The following is a 21,225-nucleotide window of genomic DNA, read 5'->3' on the forward strand; positions in this document are numbered from 1 at the left end:
TGAGCTGTTGCATTACGAGATCTTCCACCCTTTGAACCAAGCTGAAATTCCTGGTTCGCTTGATAAGTTTAGAATTGGTGGTCGTCCGTTGCCAATTGAATGGGATAGTAGTCAGTCGAACAATTAGATTCATGCAAAAACAATCTGTTGTGTTATGCAGTAGTCAGAAACAATCAGTTGTGTTATGTTATCTCCAGAAACAATCCAGTAATGTTGTTTAGGTTGCAACCAGCGCACTGTTTCCATTTGCAACTGGTCTATTCATCTAGTTGTTATCGTACTCTAAACTGCAGTTTCCAATTTTGTTTGAAAAATCCCAGCCATTGCAGTTGCAACCAATGTATATGTTTGTGTTCTGTACCCACCGGCGAGGTGGAGTCCTTCCATATGAGGCAGTTGCAACCAGTGTATATGTTACAGTTGCAACTGAAATTGTAATCGTAGTTGCAATTGGCCATGACCACTCATTTTTATATCTATGTTTTGGTAACCAGCATAATGGCAAACTTTGCAAACCTGTTTATGAGTAGTAGCAACTGTTATATTATAATAAAACAAGATATATTTTAATTATATGTCGAGACGTAAACAGATAACACAGATTCATGTATTATTCAGTGTATACATACAGTTGCAATCAGCGCAACTACGATGTTGCAATTGGTTGGTCATGTGTGTCCACTGTTTTCCGAACAGTCACACAGTCATTATTGAGTTTAACTTACACAGAGTTATAAAATAAGATAAAATTGAAATATTACATTGGAGATTCAGTCAGATTCATAGTCATCCTTAATCACTTTCGTCCTGGTAATTAACATGGCAAGTTGTCGCCCTCCTAATTCTTGCAATCACCGCGTGTGCTGCTGACTCCTGCACCGCCATAGTGCACCTAGATTGCTGTGTATCATCCCCCTCACTCTGTGCCTCATCTTGATTCCCATCTAGTCCTTTTTTTATTGTTGGGCGACCTCTTTTTCTTGGAGTCCAACCTACAGTTTTTGCACTTCTCTTTTTGTCCTTGTTCTCGGCCGCTCTGCTTCTGTTTGGGTTCTGAGGGCATGTTGTGCTATAGTGCCCCCTAACATGGCAGGTTTGGCACTCTCTTATGCCCTGACCACCACTATATGTGCTGTATGGATTAGCAGGTTCCACACTATTTTTAGCACATTTAGCCCCACTGGCAGACTTCCTACCCTTCGTGCGCGACACTGGCGGTTCAGTCAATCTTAGATCAGTGAGGCAGTTTGCAGAATCTGGATTCAGGCCCGATTCCGGTGGTGGTGTAGGTCCAGTTGGCATCACAACAGGTTCTATATTGTTGTCAGAACTTTGTTGTGTTGGTGCAATGGGACCAATATTCCGCCGTCCTTCTGCATCTTGCTGCAACTCAGTATTTGTTGCTTCGTCCGGACCAATCGGACCAATCTCCGCTGTTCGTAGAAGCTCAATCCCAGGAGTTATCATGTCGATGTGCCTGATAGTTTCAGTGTATGCTCTATCAGATTTGCTTCCCGCTCTTCCCAGTCGCATTAACTTTGGCAGCAGCTTCGACAACCTTGACTGCTCTGTCTCATTTTGACCACCAACACTCACATCGTGCCGGTCCCACGGAACCACAGATCTTGCATTACGTGTATATCGCTTCAGAATGTACTTTTCAGGTATGTTTTGGACTTGGAGGTGGGTGAATGCCTTTATTATGTGCATGCAGAACATACCTGCATTTTTTTTGTTGCAATTTGGATGTAAATATACAGGAACATCAATGTTTAATTTTGTTAATGTAACGAGGTTGCAATTCATCTCACCTGTATGCTCCCACTGCATGCATTCGCATTTATACACGCCTGCTGCTTTGTCAGCCACCACTTTGAATGCGTGTTGTGCCCAGCAAAATGTCCCATCGCCTTTCTCATGTTTCACCAAGTAACCGCATTCCACTCCCGGATCAGGCTCTATCACAAAAGCTGTGCTGTTAATATATTCCCTCTTGTATTCATTGTACACAGCCCTGGTGTACACCCTGCTGAGTTGCTCATCAAATCTTGATTTGCAGGCTCTGACAACTTCAGTCTGCATCAATACCAGCAGTTGCAATCACATCAGACAGCAGTTGCAATTACATGAGACAGCAGTTGTAATCATTGTTTGTTTAACCAATTTTTGGGCATAGTTATATAGAAGTTGCAATCACACCAGACCATCAGTTGCAATTACACCAGACAACAGTTGTAATCATTGTTTGTTTAACAAAATTCCCCAGAGTTATTCAGTGCTTGCATCCACACCACACCAGCAGTTGCAATTATAACACACCAGCAGTTGCAATCATTTTGTTTACATTTTTTAACAGATATTTGGGTAGAATTATACAGTAGTTGCAATCACACCACACCAGCAGTTGGAATCATTTATGTTTAACAGTTTTTTTACAATCAGACCAAAAAATTCAGGGGTGTGGGCAAATACCTGTGAGTAGTGTGATTCCCCAGCATCCATGTGGTCTGTGTGCTGAATCGAGTCAAGCACCCTCTTTGCAAATATATGCAGGCTTGTCACATTGTTAACATAACCATCTTTCAAAACCCTGTTTTGGCTCTCAGATCTTTGGGTGGAAGTCATTCGCCCACAGTACATGCCTTTGAAATATGTTGCTATCCATCTCTTCCTTTTTTGCCACAATGCAACAATTGCAGGGTGTTCTCTTATGCCACATTCATCCACCAGTTTATTCCACTCCACCTCAAATTGTGTGGGTCCCAGAGGATAGTTTATCAGGGACTGCAGTTTCTCCTTTAGATTATTATCATTGTGCAATTTGTACAGCTCCTCGAGTTCGTAATCCCATGTTCTGGTTATGTGCCATCGGCAATTTCGGTGTTGTGTCTTGTTAAACACAATCCTTATTGCTTCCTTCATCGCTGCATCTTCATCTTTTTGTCAAAAATAAAAATCAGCAAAAAAACCCCAATAGGTTTGCAATCAAGCAGTTTAAAATATTGCAATCATCTTCAAAGATACAGTTGCAACAACACAGCAGTAATTATGTGACAAGCATTTTTTTGTAGCCAAAGCATACCTGTAAGAATCACAAAAGGTTGCTGACCACCCATGCAACTTTTAAAGGTCTCAAAAAGCCATCTGAATGTGTCTATTGTTTCATCCCGAAGAAGTGCTTGGCCAAAGGACACATTTTTCAAATTATTGCTGCAACCCACAAACATGGCCAACGGCATATGCTTGTTGTTAGTCTTGTGTGTTGTGTCAAATGTGACTACATCCCCAAAATCCTTGTATTCTGCACGCTGACTTGCATGACACCAAAAAATGCTCCGAAGCACATTTGTTTTTGGTTCAAAATCCACATCCCAGTAAAAGTATTCATTGTGTTCTTTGCACTCCCTAAAAAATTGGAACAGTTTATCCATGTCACCATCCCTCTCCTCCCTTGCTTGCTCAGCTTTCCTGTACCATAAAAGAAAAAACAAATGAAGATGCTGTTGTCAATATATCGCACAAAGATATGATGTCAGTTTTTTTTATGACCTACTTGTTATGGACATCTTTCTCTGTGAACGGCCAGTTTTGACGGCCTCCAAATAATTCTGACATTACATTCATTGCTGCCTGTGTTGGCACACCACTCTTTGACATGATTGCAAACAGGTCATCCAACGCTGCCTCCCTCTGCTTATGAGAATGCATATATCTCACCATCCTTGGTGAGGGTTCAAGTTTGTGATTGTGTGCTTCCTGAACATGATGAAAATACCAAATATTGCGCTTCTTGTCCTCCTTCACCTTCACATAAGCAGGGCAACCAATTCTCATCGATGTCTTATTTGTCATAGGCTCCTCATTCTCTTGACCTGGCTTCAGAAACCCCTCTCGGTTGTAAACCCAGTGTGTGGTTTCTTTACTAGTCCTTTTTGTCCTGACACTAAAACCAGCCAACTTTGCATAGTCAAGGTAAAAGAGGTAGGCTTCTTCTTTTGTATCAAATGTTTGCTGCACCCTGGGGACAAACACATCAAGTATGTTTGCATCCTGCAGGACAACACACAATCATGAGTTTTGCAATTAGAGGATACACATAGTTGCAATCAACAAGCAAACAACGTTGCAACTGGAACACAAACACACCATGCAAATGTAATCAGTGAGTAAAAACAGAGACTCAAGTTTGCAATTAGAGGATACACCTAGTTGCAATCAACAAGCAACAAACGTTGCAACTGGAGCACAAACAATGATTACAACTGTAATCAATGAGTAAAAACAGAGACTCAAGTTTGCAATTAGAGTATACACCTAGTTACAATTAACAAGCAAACAACGTTGCAACTGGAACACAAATACACCATGCAACTGTAATCAATGAGTAAAAACAGAGACTCAAGTTTGCAATTAGAGTATACACATAGTTGCAATCAACAAGCAAACCACGTTGCAACTGGAACACAAACACCCCATGCAACTGTAATCAATGAGTAAAAACAGAGACTCAAGTTTGCAACAAACGATGCAACAGAAAATCAACAAACCACGCACGGTGGAGCAACAATTTTTGACTGTTTTTTTTCTTACCGGATGGAACAGCTGGGCTGCATCCGGAGTGATCAGCGATCCAGGTGGAATTGAAGGCGGTGGCGTCAGCAACGTTTTGTGATGCAAGGGATCACCTGATCCGCCGCGTACACCCGCTCCCGTTGTCGCAATCGGAGACGGCAATATCAGATCAGCACCTCCAGCCACAACAATCGCCAAGGAATTAGGGGAGGAGCATCGAGGCGATTCAAGGTGCAGCAGCGACGGTGGGGCCATGGATCTAGGGTTAGAGGATCGGAGGAAGGAGGAGACGGCGGCGACGCGGTGACAGGGATGCGATCGGTGGCTGCGGGGTATAGGGTGGCGCGTGGTCAGGGAGGCGCGCGGCGGCGGCGGGGGGCAGGGAGGCGCGGGAAGGCCGAGGGCGCGATGAGGCTTGATGGGGTCGTATTTATATATTACGCCTGGGTGCATTCAATATAGAGAATGCACCCAGGTACATTTTAGTACTGTCGTATATATATATATATATATATATATATATATATATATATATATATATATATATATATATATATATATATATATATATATATATATATATATATATATATATATATATATAACTAGGCCGCACGGTGTCACGTAATATATATGGTTATATTTAATATATACATGTATAATATGGTTTATGAATATGGCAAATGTAGGATATAGTCGATTCGTTCTACTTTACTTTAAAACCAAACAAAAAAACAAATCGACTCTATTCTAATTGTCAAACACAGAATATAGTTATTCTATACTCAGAATCTGGAACAGAACTATTCCATCAAAATATACTCGGGAACCAAAATATAGGTTCGGTAATAGGTAAGATAGAAATAACGTTGTACGCAGCCGAAAAGCCCTAAAATGTAAAGATTCGTGCTGAGGGTGGATAAGGCGTCTTCGCCTCTTCGTCTAGTTCAGTCCAAAACTGCGCTGTGCGCTTCCCCTGCTTGCTATCTTCTCCGGTTCCCAATGTCCTCCTCCCTCCTCCGCGCCTCGCCCTTGTCCCTCCTCTCCCGTCTAAAGCCCAGGCCATCCGCCTTGCACCTCCGCCGCCTCCTCCCGCTCTCCACCACCTCCACCTCGGCCTCTGTCCCCGCGCCCCAGTTCCGAACCCTAGTGTCCGCGGCGGCCACCGATGCGGCTGCGACCCCGCCGGAGGAAGTGTCGGCGCCCGCCCCGGCTGGTGTGAAGGTAGAGAGGTTGCAGCCGCTGCAGTGGCCGCCCAGGGATGCGCTGTGCAGCGAGCTGGGCGCCGGGGACGCTGGGCGCAGGGTAAGGCTATGCGGCTGGGTTGCGCTACGCCGCGCGCACGCCGGGCTCACCTTCGTCACCCTTCGAGACCGCTCCGGCATGGTGCAGGTGAGTTGTTTTGTCCTCATGTCAGGACCGCATTAGTATCAGCTTTCTGTATTGCCGGCGGTATGCCTGTAGACTGTAGACCATAACGGTTGTAATGGTTGCAAGATGCTACAGTACATTGTTTCGTGATCGATTAGTTGTGTCTACATAGATGTAGCTGCTGCTTCCGTAAAGACAAACTCCGCAATCGATATTAATTTCACATTCTCTCTAAACCCTCCGTTGCTTGATGTGTGTTATCTGGAACAATTGTTTCATTGCTAAATTATTTGTGTACTGTTAAACGTTGCACTTGGCCCCCAGCATCATCGGGAAAATATCCTACGCAATCACTTATACTGGTGCAAGCGTGCAAGCAAACAATCTGGTTTATCCGATTTAGATCTAGGGGTTGACTAATATGCAAGCAGGTACTAGGTGTAAGCATGCAAGCATATATTTTGATCCGTTAGATTTAGATCCAACGGTATGTCATATTTAGTACTTAAACCCTTCCACCACCATCTGATATAGCTTTATAAAAAACCCCCTAACAAACCACAATTGTATTTACTGTTGTATATAGATCTAATGGACTAAAAAGTCTGCTTACACGCTTGCACCTAGTACCTAGAGATGTCAATGGGGACCCGATACCCGCTAACCCGTGGGGAATTCCCCTATTAGGGTACGGGTATGGGACAAAAATTGTCCCCATGGGTATGGATATGGGACAAAATCTCCACCCATTGGGTAAACGGGTATGGGTTTGGGAAGCAAAAATCCGAACCCGATTACCTATGGGTATTTCATACGTGTACACCTGTCCTGTTTGTATGAATGAGTTGAGGCTAAGCCGGCCACCAAGCCCAGCATGGCAGCGCACCAAACCCCAGGTCCTAGCCCAACAAAGCAACTAGCAGACTAGCAAAAAAATAAAACCCTAAAATAACCAGCCATACACTACGCCGACTGCTAGGAGCCTAGGACGACGGTGACGACCATGGATTCTCAGGCGTTAACGAACTCAGATGGTGACCAACTACTGCTCAATTGCCCTTATGGCTTATGCTAGCTACAAGCAGTTGAGTCGCTTGGGCTGCAATCACTTATTTGGTGCAAGCGTGCAATCAAACCATCCAGAGCATCCAATTTATATCCATTACCTGTTTGCATATTAGTCGTTGCCCTAAATCTAATGGTGAATGTTATTTTGTATTTAAACCCTTCCACCTGAAACCTAGTGTCTATTTTACATGTAACCATTTCCATATGAAACCGATGGATATAAATTGGATGCTCTGGATGGTTTGATTGCACGCTTGCACCAAATAAGTGATTGCAGCCCAAGCGACTCAACTGCTTGTAGCTAGCATAAGCCATAAGGGCAATTGAGCAGTAGTTGCTTCATGACAGATTGACAGTTGTGTCTGAATGACTTCTGCTCTGAAAATGTGTGCTTCTATAGCTGCTTACCTTTTGTTATTACGGGCATATATGATTCATGGAATGCTTGGCTTATGGTAAAAATCTTATGCATTGACTGTCATAACAATAATTCTTACAGGACTATTTATGTACATGCTGTGGTTGTTGATATTTATGTTGTTATATCAGATCATTGCTGGAGTTTTTATATGATACTGTGTAGTGTAGGTGACAGTGTTGCCAGAGTACCCAGAGGTTTACAACATAGTAAACAAGCTGAGGGTGGAGTCAGTGGTTGCTGTTGAAGGCGTGATCCGGCCACGCCCGGTGGATGCCATCAATGCAGATATGAGGACTGGGACTATAGAGGTATTGATTGGCAGCCGTCACACCTTATCTTGTTTTGGGATTAATAGGCAATAAGCCGGGTGACTTTTCATGGCTAGAATTCGATAATTACACAATCTACTTAGAAGTATTGCTGTTTATAAGAAGCCCCATTTCCCTTCATTCAGTATGTTTTGGTCATGGAACGTGTATGGGATAAGGAACAACACATTTTATGAATACATAGTTTAAGTACTTTTCCTCTGAGTGCCATCAGCTTTTCTATTTTCTTTTGTGTTCATACAAAACCAACATAACCATTTAACTATGTTGCGTGTTGGTACCTTGAAGGTTGTGGCACATCATGTTCTAGTGCTGAACTCAGTAACTCGGTCACTGCCGTTTCCAGTTACAACTTCTGATACTGTAAAAGAGAAGTTTCCAGAAGAAATTAGATTGAGGTAAAACATTTACAATCTGTCTTTTCAAAATTTGTGCACTGGATTTTTTTTGTAAGCAGCTTTAAGCATGGAGAATTCCTCTAATTAGCCAGCTTGTGACCATGCATTGCATATTGGCTAAAACATATTGCTAACCATGTATTGCAGCATAGACAATTTCAATCACTTATTCTAGCATACCTGGTACTTGTTAACTATTGGGTGCATGGCATTTGTTTTAGCATAATATTATACATTATTGCACTCTGAAAGTCATGCATACATGACCACAAAGCTGCACATAGCCTTGGGAATGGTATGCACTGACATCAGGGAAGTTTGTTATACGTATATAGGTATAACTATTCAGAGAAGTTTGGCTAACTAAAAACCTAAAATGAACAATTGGATTCCATTGTACTATATTTCTTTTGATTGGCTGTAATTTGCTTCTTGTTCTGTGCTAGATATTAATACGTGTAGAAGTTAGAGCATTCCATTTGCCTAAAGTTGATCTACTTGTCGTTGTTCTTTTCTTCTTACAGGACTTATGCAAATTTTATTCAAACAATGTGTTTATGATCTTCCAGTTTAAATAATGAGTGCTTTTCTGTAACTTTCTACCGTTGAATACTGTAGGTTTAGAGTGTTGGACTTGCGTCGTCCACAAATGCAGTCAAACTTGCGGTTGCGCCATAATGTTGTTAAACTCATACGCCGCTACTTGGAGGATGAACATGAATTTGTTGAGGTATGCTGGTTATATCTACTATTACACTTGTCCATTGTTTTGTCTGAGTTTCCGCCCAATATATTTTACTTGTCATATACGTACTTCCTATTTTCACTTAGGAATGGAATACGTTGTAGTGGCCCCATTTTTTTGTTGAATTGCAATATATCCTCTTGTGATGTGGTGCTAGATGGGAAATAAAATCAGGGCTCTAATTCAACTTGTGGTTTGATGGTTCAGGGTTCTATCTTTTTTTTCCCAACATCTTCTATATTACATCATGTAATTTCATTGATTTTTATACCATCATGTAAAGACAGTCACCAGCAGTATTTTTTATTATAGAATTACTTGCAGTACAGTCTAATGGAAATTGTCTCATGAAGATTGTGTATGTGTGGGTTGATAAAATTAGTCAAATAGATCCATCATGCATTCACTGTCTGGCATCTTCTGTTGCTTGTATCACCTAGCAATGACTCATTAAATTTAAGGCAGTGCATAGGACAGTAGGCCACCTTACCGACAATGATTATAATAGTAGTCTAACTTTTAAGTTTTTAACGCCTTCTACTTCCTGACTTAAAACCTTATGTTATGTTTGATCAAAAGTTACATGTTCCAAGGTAGATTGAGACTCCTGTTTTGTCCAAGTCTACACCTGAAGGTGCTCGGGACTATCTTGTACCATCGAGAGTTCAGGTAATTAAACTATGTACAAGTTTTCTATTTCTTCACGGACCATTATCTTATTTTGTTCTCTGTTTAGAGAACACTTTTTGCCCTTTGCCACTGTTTTAAACTTTGAAATATCTAATGCCTCATGTCATGTTTGGAATTTGGATGGTTTACTGCAAAGCAACTTTCTAAAAGATATCAAATATTCTTATCACAGTTTAATAGGCGTATTAAGTTGCATTCTTTGTTTTTCTTTATGCTTGCTTATTTTTAATCTTTGAGAAAATTTCTTAAGATCAGCTGGATTCGAAAAGTTGGTCTATTCTATGTGTGAAGACTGTTCTGCTGGAAGACTTACCTAGATGTTTTTTGTGTGGATGCCCTGCGTTCAATCGCTATCTACTGTTATTCCATTTTACTAACTTCTACTATAATATGTTAAATTAGTCTCTATAAAGTATTAAAGTACACATTATCATGCATCAGAATTTTATTGCAAGTGACTGTTTGTAGTAGGTCTAATAGCAAGACAGTGGTGTTTCTTACCTTTTCAAATATAACTGCTATATGTTCCCTGATTTCTTACAATATGGTCTCTGAAGCCAGGAACATTCTACGCTCTCCCTCAAAGCCCTCAGCTGTTCAAGCAAATGTTGATGGTTTCTGGTTTTGAAAAATATTATCAGATTGCAAGGTACTGTGCTGTTTTCTAGATGTATTTGTGCTTTTACCTTTCTACCTCCTTACAAGTCATGATTTTCATTTTGTTGCTTACTGAGAGCCGTTTCCATCTTGTCCAGATTATAGGCAATAATCTCATTGCATGAGCATATATGATCATATCCAGTTGGCCTATATATTATTTTTAATCCAATTAACTACTCAGAAAAGCTGCACTTCATGGTTCTTATAGGTGCTTCCGAGATGAAGATCTGCGTGCGGACAGGCAACCAGAGTTTACACAACTTGATATGGAGGTTGCTTTTACATCTATGGAGGATATGTTGAAGTTGAATGAAGATTTAATGAGACATGTATGATGGTTTTGATATACTTTTCTCTTTCTTTCCTATCTCAATTGAATTGTGTCTGAGGGTACTCACTCCTGTGACCCTCAGCGGAAGCATGCATGAAAGGTAGCCACAAATAATGTTAAAACATGTTTTTTATAAAGACATGACACTTCTGCTGATTTTGTCAAGTAGCTATACATTTGATAAGGCCACAAATAATGTTAACACATGTTTTTTTATAAAGACATGACACGTTCTGTGACTCTGTCTGCTGATTTTGTTAAGTAGCTATACATTTGATAAGGGTAAGCGAAGATCTTAGTACATTGTTCAGCAAATGTTATTGTTTCTTTACTAGCATCACTGTTTGTGGTTAAACTAGTGAATGATGCAAGCATTCATATAACAGGTTTTTCAAGCGGTAGGAGATATCAAGCTGCCAAACCCTTTTCCAAGGTTAACATATGCAGAGGCAATGGATCGCTATGGGACAGATAGGCCTGATCTCCGGTTCGATTGGGAGCTGAAAGATGTGAGGATTTGTGATATTTCCGCAGACATTTTAAATTAACGTATTAATGATTTGTTCAGTTAACTTATCTCCACAATACACGTTATATTTTTTTTGGATAGTGGCCTGTTATTTTGATCTTATGTTGCTTTTGCCTTGTAGCATATATGTTGAACCTGTGCTAAGAATTCCATTCCCTGTTATTAGTTGCAAAGTTGATCCCCTCATTTCTTATTCTGTTAAATGCAGGTTAGTGATGTATTTTTGGGGAGTAGCTTCAAGGTTTTTGCTGATACATTGGAAAGTGGAGGCGTAATAAAGGCACTGTGTGTTCCTGGTGGTGCCACTGTTTTTTCAAACACTGACCTGAAGAAAGGAACTGTTTACACTGAAGCTTCCAAAGCTGGAGCCAAGGGCTTGCCTTTCCTCAAAGTTATGGAGAATGGTAAAATAGAGAAATCTTTGTTCTTTGGTTAGACAATTTTGCGGCATCACTTCAACAATTGTTTTGTATATAATCTGCTTCCTCAGGGGAGCTTGAAGGAATCGGTCCACTGTTATCGAGTCTGAAACCTGAAAAGAAAGACCAGCTCATGGAACTTCTGGACACAAAGACGGGTGACCTTATCCTGTTTGCACTGGGTGAACAATCATCAGCTAATCAGATTCTTGGACGGTTAAGATTATTTATTGCTCATAAGCTAGAGGTGATAGACACGGTGAGTCACAAATTGAGTAATATGATGATCCCTATTGCTGTTATGCTTTATACATTACTCATGACACATCGATGAAATGTTGTTCTTTGCCATCATTTGCTATTTCTTTATGATGATTCTGTTTGTGCTTCATACTCCTAACATTTGCCTTTGCATTTTCTATATTTTGCCAGTCTGCACATTCAGTTCTTTGGGTGACAGATTTTCCAATGTTTCAATGGAACAGTGATGAGCAAAGATACGAGGTCAGTTGTTTTTAATCTTTGATCAGGGAACTATAAGAACGACTGCATATCCAAAACTGAAATGGCTATTACTTACTGTTTATGACAAGGTTCAAGAAAACACGATTAGGCGTGCGATTAAGCGCTGAGCAGAGGGTCAGCGCACCGCTTACCTACTAAGCGGGCAATTAAGCGCTGGCCCTGCTTAATCGTGCCTATCCGGCATGTTTAAGGGAGAAGAGGAGGGAGAGGAAGAGGAGGAACACCTCCGGCATCAATCCAGCAGGCAGCAAATCGACGAGAGAGAAGAGGAGAGACTTTGAGAGAGAGGTAGAGAGAGAGCGCGGACGGAGCGGCGATGGCTGCAGGCAGCGGATTGGTGTGAGAGAGAGGCGGAGCGGCTTCGCGGTAGAAAGAGAGGCGAAGATCGCACGAGGGAGGAGAGGCTTCGGGAGAGGTAGGCAGAGAGCGCACGGCACAAGGGGAGGATAGGCTTCAGGAGAGGGAGGCGGAGAGCACAGGGCGGCGGCGTGGGGCGTGGAAGGGGGCAGCAGATGTACTAGGTCATCACGGGAGAGGGGTTTTGGGTTGAGCCTCCTGGCAGGTGGGCTTAGTGGGCTGTAGACTCATGAGGAGAGGAGGGGGTTAAGGGTTGCTGCAGGCCTACATGGTGGCCCAATATCATGTCTTTTCTTTTTCTCCTTTTTAACAAAAACGCTTAAGCACACTTAATCACGATTAATTGCGCTTAAGCTTTTTCACCACCCTAGCGCGCGCTCAGCGCGTAGCGCTTTCTTGAACCTTGGTTTATGATCACATTGTTTTAGAGATGTTTACACTTGCTATTTTTAATGACTGCTATTTTACTGTGTTGACACTTTGCATTACACCATAAACAGAACTTGGAAGAGTTGATTATCACATTCAACCACCAGAATACCCAATATTATTGGATTTAGTATTCGGAATCTGTAAATGATATGAAAATGGAAACTGTGTAGCTTTGCTAGAAATTAGAGGGAAATTATGGCCAATACACTGAGAATTTGCAAGCCCTAGAAGTAACATTGTGTGTTTGTTCTCTGAGTATTGCCCATTCTTCTGCCTTTATAAACTCAGGCCCTACATCATCCTTTCACTGCACCAAATCCCGAGGATATGGACGATCTACCATCAGCTCGTGCTCTGGCTTATGACATGATTTACAATGGTGTGGAGGTACATCCCATTTTTTATCTTTCTGAGTGTGCAAGCAAGCCAGCTTGATATATTGTCTTATTTATGTTTTCCATGTATGTTGTTTCTATCATGGGGCGGCAGCCCAGGGCATGGAGGCCCATAGGGATAGGCACATGATTAGGATTAGTGGATAAAGATTAGATTAGATAAGATTGAGTCAGTTACTTGGGAAGTCTTCCCGTCTATATAAGGATGGGCCATACATTCTTAAGAAGGAAAATGAATGAAGAAGAATTAGTCCCAGATCTCTCCAATAGTCTAGTCCCACCCAAGCCGACTTTGCCCGGCTATCTTCCTGGCACCGTTTATCCCCCTATGAACTATGATCCATAACATTGTGGCAATCCCTTGTGATAACTGAGTCGGTAAGTCCGTAGTGTTGACTTGCCAGCTGTTTTCTGGTTGTAATCCAGTTGGAATATAGGGCTTATGGCCAGTAGATAGTAGTAATTCGGCTTATGGACGGTAGACATAAAAGGGACAATCTGTAACCGTGTGCGAACGAGAAAAGAATAACAGAAATTCCAACCACTTCTTACCTCTCTTGTTCTGGAGGCGAGTTCCTCCCTGCGCGGGTGGCTCACGTCGACGGGGATCCATCCTCGGCGGTCAGGGGCACAACAGTTGGTATCAGATTCATCGTCCTGGGCGGCGTCTTCCTGTGCTCTGGTGGGCGGTTCAGGGACTGCACGGCTTCTCCTTCTCCGCGTAGCGTTATTGATCGGGGTGGCATCACGGCTCCGTCTGCGCGTCCTTCGGTGCAGACGCGCTTCGTGTTGGAAGCGATGGCGGAGACGAATCGGTCGGATGAGACTCGGTGGGATAAGATGTTTGCGGCGTTGCAGAAGGTGGAGACCAATCAACAACAGCTGATGGGTCAGCAAGCTCTTTCATCATCGATGACAGAGCAAGCGGCCAAGGATCGTGATGTCATGGCGTGACAGATTGATGAAACAGGGAAGAGGGTGGCAGCCTTGACTTTGGAACGGATGGCTGAGCGGATGGAACAGTTTGGGGAACCTTCTCCTGAACCATATTCGGGGTCTGGAGGGGTACCTTCTCTACACCAGATGGATGAGTTTGGTCATGGTGGACGACGTCCAGTGTATGATCATGGTGCAGGTGGACATCGTCATGGACGGGAGGATGGTGGTGGAAGTGTGTCCATGATGAAGTTGCCGTTTCCCAAATTTCAGGGCGATCATCCTTCTATTTGGTTTGCTAAGTGCAGAGATTACTTTACTCTATAATGTTCAGGAATATCTGTGGGTGATGGCAGCTTCTATGCATATGGAAGGCAGGGCAGCGAAATGGCTGCAGGTTTACAAGTTGAATCAACCTCTGGGAAATTGGAGCCAGTTTACTGCTGCAGTGGTGAGTACTTTTGGTTCTTATGAGTACCCCCAAGCCATGCATGATCTGCTTCATTTGCAGCAGTCGGGTTCAGTGGATGAGTATGTAGAGTTTGTTGAGTTACGTTATTCCACTGCTATGCACAATCCTAAGTTGGATGAGATTTTCTTTGTGCAACAGTTTGTGAAGGGTCTCAAATCTGAGATTCGGGGTTCGGTGTTGTGTCAAGTGGCAACTACGGTGAATCGTGCTGTGCTATTGGCAAGGTTGCACTATGAAGTTCTGGAGAAAGGTAGAGGTCGACCTCGGGGGGGGGGGGGGGGGGGTCTGTCATCAGAAATGGTGGGCAGTATAAACCTGACCATAAGCAGATTGATGGGGGTGCTGATCTCTTCAAAGAACGTCAACTGAGGGATTATAGAAGGATTCATGGTGTATGTTTTGTTTGTGGGGAGAAGTATGATGCAGGTCATGCTGCTAAGTGTAAAAGAAAAGGTCTTATGCAATTGAATACACTGTCTGTTGAGGATTTGTCGTTAGAACTTAGTGAGGAGGTTTTACAGCAGTTAGATCAAGAGGATCAGCTGGGGGATGAGTCGTGCAAACTGTCGTTGCAGGCTATTTCTGGTACTGAAAGCATGCAGAGTATTCGTTTGCAAGCATTGGTGAAGGATCAATCATTTTTGCTATTGGTAGGCACAGGCAGTTCTGCTACTTTTATTAACTCTGCTTTTGTGCAACAAGTGGGGTTACAATCTATCAGTTGCCCTGCTGTCAAGGTGAAGGTGGCTAATGGTCAGGAGTTGGTGAGTAATTCTATGGTGCCTGCAATAGAATGGTGGTGTAATGGTCATTCTTTTAGCACTAATATGAGAATCTTGGAGTTGGGTTCTTATGATGCTATCTTAGGATTTGATTGGTTGCAGAACTATGATCCTATGATTTATCACTGGAAACACAAGGCCTTGGGCTTGGAGTTCTGGCATAAGGGGGCTAAAGTGAGGTTGCAAGGTGTAATAGCTTCTACTCCTGAGAAGGTGGGGGAATTATCAGTGCTGCAACTGACAAAGTGGCTTAAAGGGAATGAAGTATGGGCTTTAGCTCTGGTGGACTTTGTCCAGCTGTTGAGTGCTCCACTGCTACTTCTGTGCAGTTGCAGGAACTGTTGTCTGAGTTCAGGGATGTGTTTGCAGACCCCAAAACTTTACCACCTGCTAGGATGTTTGATCATGCTGTGCCTTTGTTGCCTGGAGATATTCCGGTTAATTCTAAGCCTTATCGGTATTCCCCATTTCACAAAAATGAAATCGAGAGACAGGTGGCAGAACTGTTGGCTGCTGGTTTGATTGAACCCAGTGTGAGCCTTTTTGCATCACCTGTCCTTTTGGTGAAGAAGAAAGATGGCACATGGAGATTTTGTGTTGATTATAGGAAGTTGAATGATTTAACTATTAAGAATAGGTTTCCTATGCCTTTGATTGATGAAATATTGGATGAGTTGAGTGGTACTAAGTTTTTCTCTAGTCTGGATTTAAAGGCTGGGTATCATCAGGTGCGTATGAAGGAAGGAGAGGAGTTTAAAACAGCCTTTAAGACTCGTAATGGCCATTATCAGTTTAAGGTGATGCCATTTGGATTGACCAATGCACCTGCAACATTTCAGTGTGCTATGAATTCGATTTTGGCCCCTTTCTTGAGAAAGTTCGCCTTGGTTTTCATTGATGATATTCTCATCTATAGTCCTTCCTTGGAGTCTCATTGGAGCCATTTAAAACAAGTGTTGTCCACCTTGAGGGAACATCAGTTTTACATCAAGAGATCCAAGTGTCATTTTGTACAAATTCAGTTGGTGTATTTGGGACACATTGTTTCAGCTGAAGGAGTTTCTACAGATCCTAGTAAAACTGATGCTATGTGGAAGTTGCCTCTCCCTATTTCAGTCACTGAGTTAAGAGCTTTCCTTGGTCTCACTGGGTACTATAGGAAGTTTGTGAAGGATTATGGTATTATTGCTAAACCATTGACTAAGTTGCTGCAAAAGCATAAGTTCCAATGGACTGATGAGGCTACCACAGCTTTTGAGAAGTTGAAACAGGCTATGGTGAGTACACCTGTTCTAGCTCTCCCTGATTTCACTGCACAATTTACTGTGTAGACAGATGCATGTGATAGTGGCCTGGGAGCAGTCTTAATGCAGAAAGGCCAACCTATTGCTTTTTTGAGTAAAGCTTTGGCAGAAAAGAATAGGTACTTGTCCATCTATGAGAAAGAATTTTTAGCTCTCATTATGGCCGTGGAAAAATGGAGAACATACTTGCAGCACAATGAGTTTATTATCAAGACAGACCATAAGAGTTTGTGTTTCTTAGAAGGGCAACAATTACAGTCTGATTTGCAAGGAAAGGCTATGTCCAAGTTGCTGGGTCTTCAGTTTAAGATTGTGTATAGGCAAGGCAAGGAAAATTTGGCTGCTGATGCTTTGTCTAGGATGGGACATGTTTTGGCATTGCAGTCTGTTGCTGAGGTGACACCTTTATGGTTGCAAGAAATTTTAAATTCCTATGTGACGATGAGGAGGCTCAACAGTTGTTGATCCAATTGGCGGTGCTGAGTCCTAATGAGCATGGGTTTTCTCTGCATCAAGGGTTGATTAGGAGAGGTGACCAGATTTGAGTGGGTCAGAATTCTGCTCTCAGGACTAAACTCATTGCTGTGTTACATGACAGTGTGCTGGGAGGTCATTCTGGTATTCTAGCTACTTATCAGAGAGTTAAAAGGGCCTTCTATTGGAAAGGGTTGAAATTGGATGTTACAAATTTTGTGAAGCAGTGTGCTATCTGTCAGAAAGCTAAAAGTGAGCATGTTCATCCGGGTGGGCTGCTACAACCCTTACCAATTCCTAAAGGGGTATGGCAAGGTATATCAATGGATTTTGTGGAAGGTTTACCTAAATCTGAGGGTTATACTACAATTTTGGTGGTGGTGGATCGTTTCTCTAAATATGCTCACTTCTTTCCTCTGAAACATCCATTTTCTGCACAACAAGTGGCTCAAGTGATAGTAGACAACATTTGTAAGTTACATGGCATGCCATTGTCTTTTGTCTCTGATAGGGACAAAGTGTTTACGAGTGCCTTTTGGAAACAGTTGTTTACTTTGATGCAAACCAAGCTTTTGATGTCTACTGCCTACCACCCCCAAACAGATGGGCAAACGGAAAGAGTCAACCAGTGTTTGGAGATGTTCTTGAGATGTTCCGTGCATGCTTCACCCTCTAAGTGGAAAGCCTGGTTGCCTTTAGCTGAGTACTGGTATAATACTTCCTACCATACATCATTGGGTTGTTCTCCTTTTAAGGTGGTGTATGGTTATGAGCCTCCAGTGGCTGCTGCCCCAGCTTTAGACACTTCCAGTGAGACTCAGGTGTCTGAATTTCTGGAGACTCGACTACGTCACATGGAGATGCTGAAAGTGCAACTGGCTAAAGCCCAGAACAGGATGAAACAACAAGCTGATAAATTGAGGACTAATCGAAAGTTTCAAGTGGGAGAGTTGGTGTTGCTCAAGTTACAGCCATATGTGCAGCATTCAGTTGTGTTTCGATCATGTCCTAAATTGTCTTTTCGGTATTTTGGTCCCTTCAAGATCGTGAAGGTTATTGGGTCCGTGGCTTATGAATTGGAATTGCCTGATGGGGCTGCGATTCATCCAGTTTTTCATGTATTGCAGTTAAAACCGTTTACCCCTAATTACCAACCAGTCTTCTCTGAATTGCCTACTACATTGAATTTGGAGCAAGGAGAGTTGAAGCCCGTTAAGATTCTGGACAGGCGTCTTGTGAAGAAGGGGAATCAGGCCATTGTTCAGGTTCTGATTCAGTGGACTACCAAGAAAGATGAAGCTACTTCCTGGCAAGACTGGAATGTGGTGGCCAAAATGTTTCCTGAGCTTAATGCATGGGGACATGCACAATCTGAAGAGGGGGCAGGTGTGGCAATCCCTGGTGATAACTGAGTCGGTAAGTCCGTAGTGTTGGCTTGCCAGCTGTTTTCTGGTTGTAATCCAGTTGGAATATAGGGCTTATGGCCAGTAGATTGTAGTAATTTGGCTTATGGCCGGTAGACATAAAAGGGACAGTCTGTAACCGTGTGCGAAACGAGAAAGGAATAACAGAAATTCCAACCACTTCTTACCTCTCTTGTTCTGGAGGCGAGTTCCTCCCTGCGCGGGTGGCTCACGTCGACGGGGATCCATCCTCGGCGGCCAGGGGCACAACAAACATCTTCTCGGCGCTGTTTATCCCCCCCTATGAACTAGGATCCATAACAGTTTCTTAATAAATTGTCATACCTTCACGTGCATGCCAGCATCATCCAGGTTCCAGCATATGTTTCAGAAAAAAAGACAAACACACATATTTACATATTTCATGATTGAAACCTAAACATGTTTATTGTATCATTAAACCTTGACCTGACAGAGGCTAAACCACTTCAGTAGATTTGCCTGAGTGAATGTCCTCTCTTTCTGGGACAATGAAATGTGATATATCTGTGTTACTACAATATATGTAAGGATTGTGAGATTCATTACGTAGAGAGTTGAAAATTACACAAAACATTTTATATTTTGTCCTTTTAGATTGGAGGGGGAAGTTTGAGAATCTACAAAAGTGATGTACAACAAAGAATTTTTGAGATCATTGGTATCTCGCCTGAACAGGTACGACTTCAGCTATCGGCTCGTTGTTCACAGTTTATATGATCTGGACTGCCCTCATTATGATAGCAATCATGCTTTCAGTTCTCAACTCATATATCGTGTTATTAGGTAAACTAAAAACACAGCTATATTTTCTTTTGAAAAAAAGATGTCTTAGGCTGCTATTTTTTTGCGAGTCTGCTACATGCCTACATTTCTCCTGCTTTTGTTAACTCAGAGCATAACAAGGCATACTTAAAATAATGCCTTGTTTATTTTTTCTTTTATAAATTCATCACACATGCCCTTTTCTATGCCCTCCCTTCCCCTTGTGGGTACATATGCATGCTACCAGGCATAAGGCCATGGTTTTATTTTACTGATTGTTCAATTCAGGTGTAGTACCTCTAAATTCAGGTGAAATCTAAGTCCACTTATGTGCCTGCATACTTGAAAACTGTTTAGGCACCAAGAGTTTGCTGTTAACTTGACATTATGTTCGTTTGGGCAATTTGTCTACTTAATATGCTAGCTTCAGGTGGGCTCCCATCAATTTATTGTGCCCCAGGGAATTCAAACATTTATCGTTGAAACATGAAAGTCTAAACGAGATGCTCCCATCTGTTACTAATTGTTTCGCAGCCTCATATTGTTTAACATGCTTTATTAGATGCTCAAGTTAATAGAACGAAAGTCATGTTGTAGGCGTATAACTGTATATGTTTACAAATTTGATGGCCAAATTTGTAATTGGCAACTTTCTTCGAAACTGTTTTTTTATTCTTGTTTTGCTCAAGATCGTGGAGAATATGATGATGCTGTATTTGGTGTTGCTCATTATTTTGTGATCTTTAACATATTATTCCTTGTTTCCAATGCAGGCAGAGGAGAAATTTGGCTACCTTTTAGAATGCTTCGATATGGGTGCTCCTCCACATGGTATGGCTGTTCAATCACAATAAACTCCATCAAGTATTGTACTTCAGTTTTACCTTATAGCTAGATTGCTGAACTATCTTTTATGTTTTTTTCTCTTCACTGAACTGCTACTCAAATTATAGCAGCCCCTTTAGAGCAATTCCATATACTCCCTCCGTTCCTTTTTATTTGTCGCGGTTTAGTTCAAATATTCTGGAAGAACGGAGTATTCTGCGACAAATAAATTTAGCATCTTCTATAAATTTATTACGGTCCAAAAACTAAAGGGGCTCGCGGACGACAAATATTCGAGAACGGGGTATTTCTCAACATACACCTTCTGACAGTAAATTGATTCTGAGATAGTGTAACGTTCGATCCCAATATTATAGAGCTATTTATATCTTATGCTGTTTTTTCTTATTTTTTTGGTATATTTGGAATGTTGTTGCAGGAGGCATTGCCTATGGATTGGATCGGTTGGTGATGCTTTTGGCGGGTGAGAGCTCGATCCGAGATGTGATTGCTTTCCCCAAGACCACGACTGCTCAGTGTGCACTCACCAAAGCACCATCAGCTGTAGAACCACAGCAACTGAAGGATCTCGCCTTCCCCAAACCTACTTCGTGAGACGCTGTTCAAGTGTTCATGACAAAAATTCCGTGCTCTCAAGGACAGCTATAGTTTGCTTCTAGTTTTCGAGTGTATTGGCCTATTCTATTTTTGCATAGTATAGAATGCGCAGTTTTTGGACCGTAATAAATTTATAGAAGATGTTTAACACGCCAAAGTTCTGGAAGAGCATTGTTTTAATTTTGCCGTAGCGAAAATCATAAGTAGTGCTCAGAAGATTGGGAAGGAGTAGGCCCGGTTTATCTTGTTCATTCATGATTCCCCTTGTGGAGTGAAGTGGAATGCTAAAGATAGAAAAGTGTTCCGTAGGATCTCGTCTTAGCCCATTGACAAAACTAGTCCAAGAAACCCAGATTGCTAAGTCT

General features: G+C 42.1%; 2 protein-coding genes across 3 annotated transcripts; one reads left to right on the forward strand and one right to left on the reverse strand.

Moving 5' to 3' along the window:
• Nucleotides 1-282: 282 nt before the first annotated feature.
• Nucleotides 283-4,827, reverse strand: LOC103651790 (protein FAR1-RELATED SEQUENCE 4-like). The gene is made up of 7 exons (XM_020550723.1): nt 4,591-4,827; nt 3,554-4,050; nt 3,083-3,468; nt 2,473-2,936; nt 1,812-2,076; nt 1,197-1,721; nt 283-380 (listed from the first exon to the last, which is right to left on the reverse strand). The coding sequence occupies exons 1-7, from the start codon at nt 4,825-4,827 to the stop codon at nt 283-285; spliced, it is 2,472 nt and encodes an 823-aa protein (XP_020406312.1).
• Nucleotides 4,828-5,463: 636 nt separating this feature from the next.
• On the forward strand, nt 5,464-21,024 carry LOC100382529 (uncharacterized). Of its 2 annotated transcripts, NM_001175266.1 has the most exons (15): nt 5,504-5,964; nt 7,600-7,740; nt 8,050-8,159; nt 8,778-8,889; nt 9,502-9,573; nt 10,152-10,243; nt 10,463-10,583; nt 10,972-11,094; nt 11,323-11,518; nt 11,605-11,792; nt 11,966-12,037; nt 13,136-13,234; nt 19,250-19,330; nt 20,191-20,248; nt 20,682-21,024. In NM_001175266.1, exons 1-15 carry the CDS (start codon nt 5,575-5,577, stop codon nt 20,855-20,857), a joined length of 2,031 nt encoding a protein of 676 aa, NP_001168737.1. In that variant the 5' UTR covers nt 5,504-5,574; the 3' UTR covers nt 20,858-21,024. The 2 variants fall into 2 exon arrangements, with proteins under 2 accessions (XP_035821860.1, NP_001168737.1); XM_035965967.1 differs by lacking the exons at nt 19,250-19,330; nt 20,191-20,248; nt 20,682-21,024 and adding an exon at nt 19,331-20,124 and having other exon boundaries at nt 5,464-5,964.
• The last annotated feature ends 201 nt before the right edge of the window (nt 21,025-21,225 follow it).

The sequence above is a fragment of the Zea mays genome, chromosome 3 (assembly GCF_902167145.1).
Source record: "Zea mays cultivar B73 chromosome 3, Zm-B73-REFERENCE-NAM-5.0, whole genome shotgun sequence".
NCBI classification, from domain to species: domain Eukaryota; kingdom Viridiplantae; phylum Streptophyta; class Magnoliopsida; order Poales; family Poaceae; genus Zea; species Zea mays.

Excerpts from the sequence above, each read along its gene's own strand:
- LOC103651790 (XM_020550723.1), bottom strand. The coding sequence starts at position 4,827 with ATGGCCCCACCGTCGCTGCTGCACCTTGAATCGCCTCGATGCTCCTCC. Across the intron at positions 1,722-1,811 it reads CATGCAGTGGGAGCATACAG|GTATGTTCTGCATGCACATA; the intron begins GTGAGATGAATT and ends AAAAAAATGCAG. Across the intron at positions 381-1,196 it reads GCCAGTGTCGCGCACGAAGG|GACTCCACCTCGCCGGTGGG; the intron begins GTAGGAAGTCTG and ends CTCATATGGAAG.
- LOC100382529 (NM_001175266.1), top strand. The coding sequence starts at position 5,575 with ATGTCCTCCTCCCTCCTCCGCGCCTCGCCCTTGTCCCTCCTCTCCCGT. Across the intron at positions 9,574-10,151 it reads TTGTACCATCGAGAGTTCAG|CCAGGAACATTCTACGCTCT; the intron begins GTAATTAAACTA and ends TGGTCTCTGAAG. Across the intron at positions 11,519-11,604 it reads CCTCAAAGTTATGGAGAATG|GGGAGCTTGAAGGAATCGGT; the intron begins GTAAAATAGAGA and ends CTGCTTCCTCAG.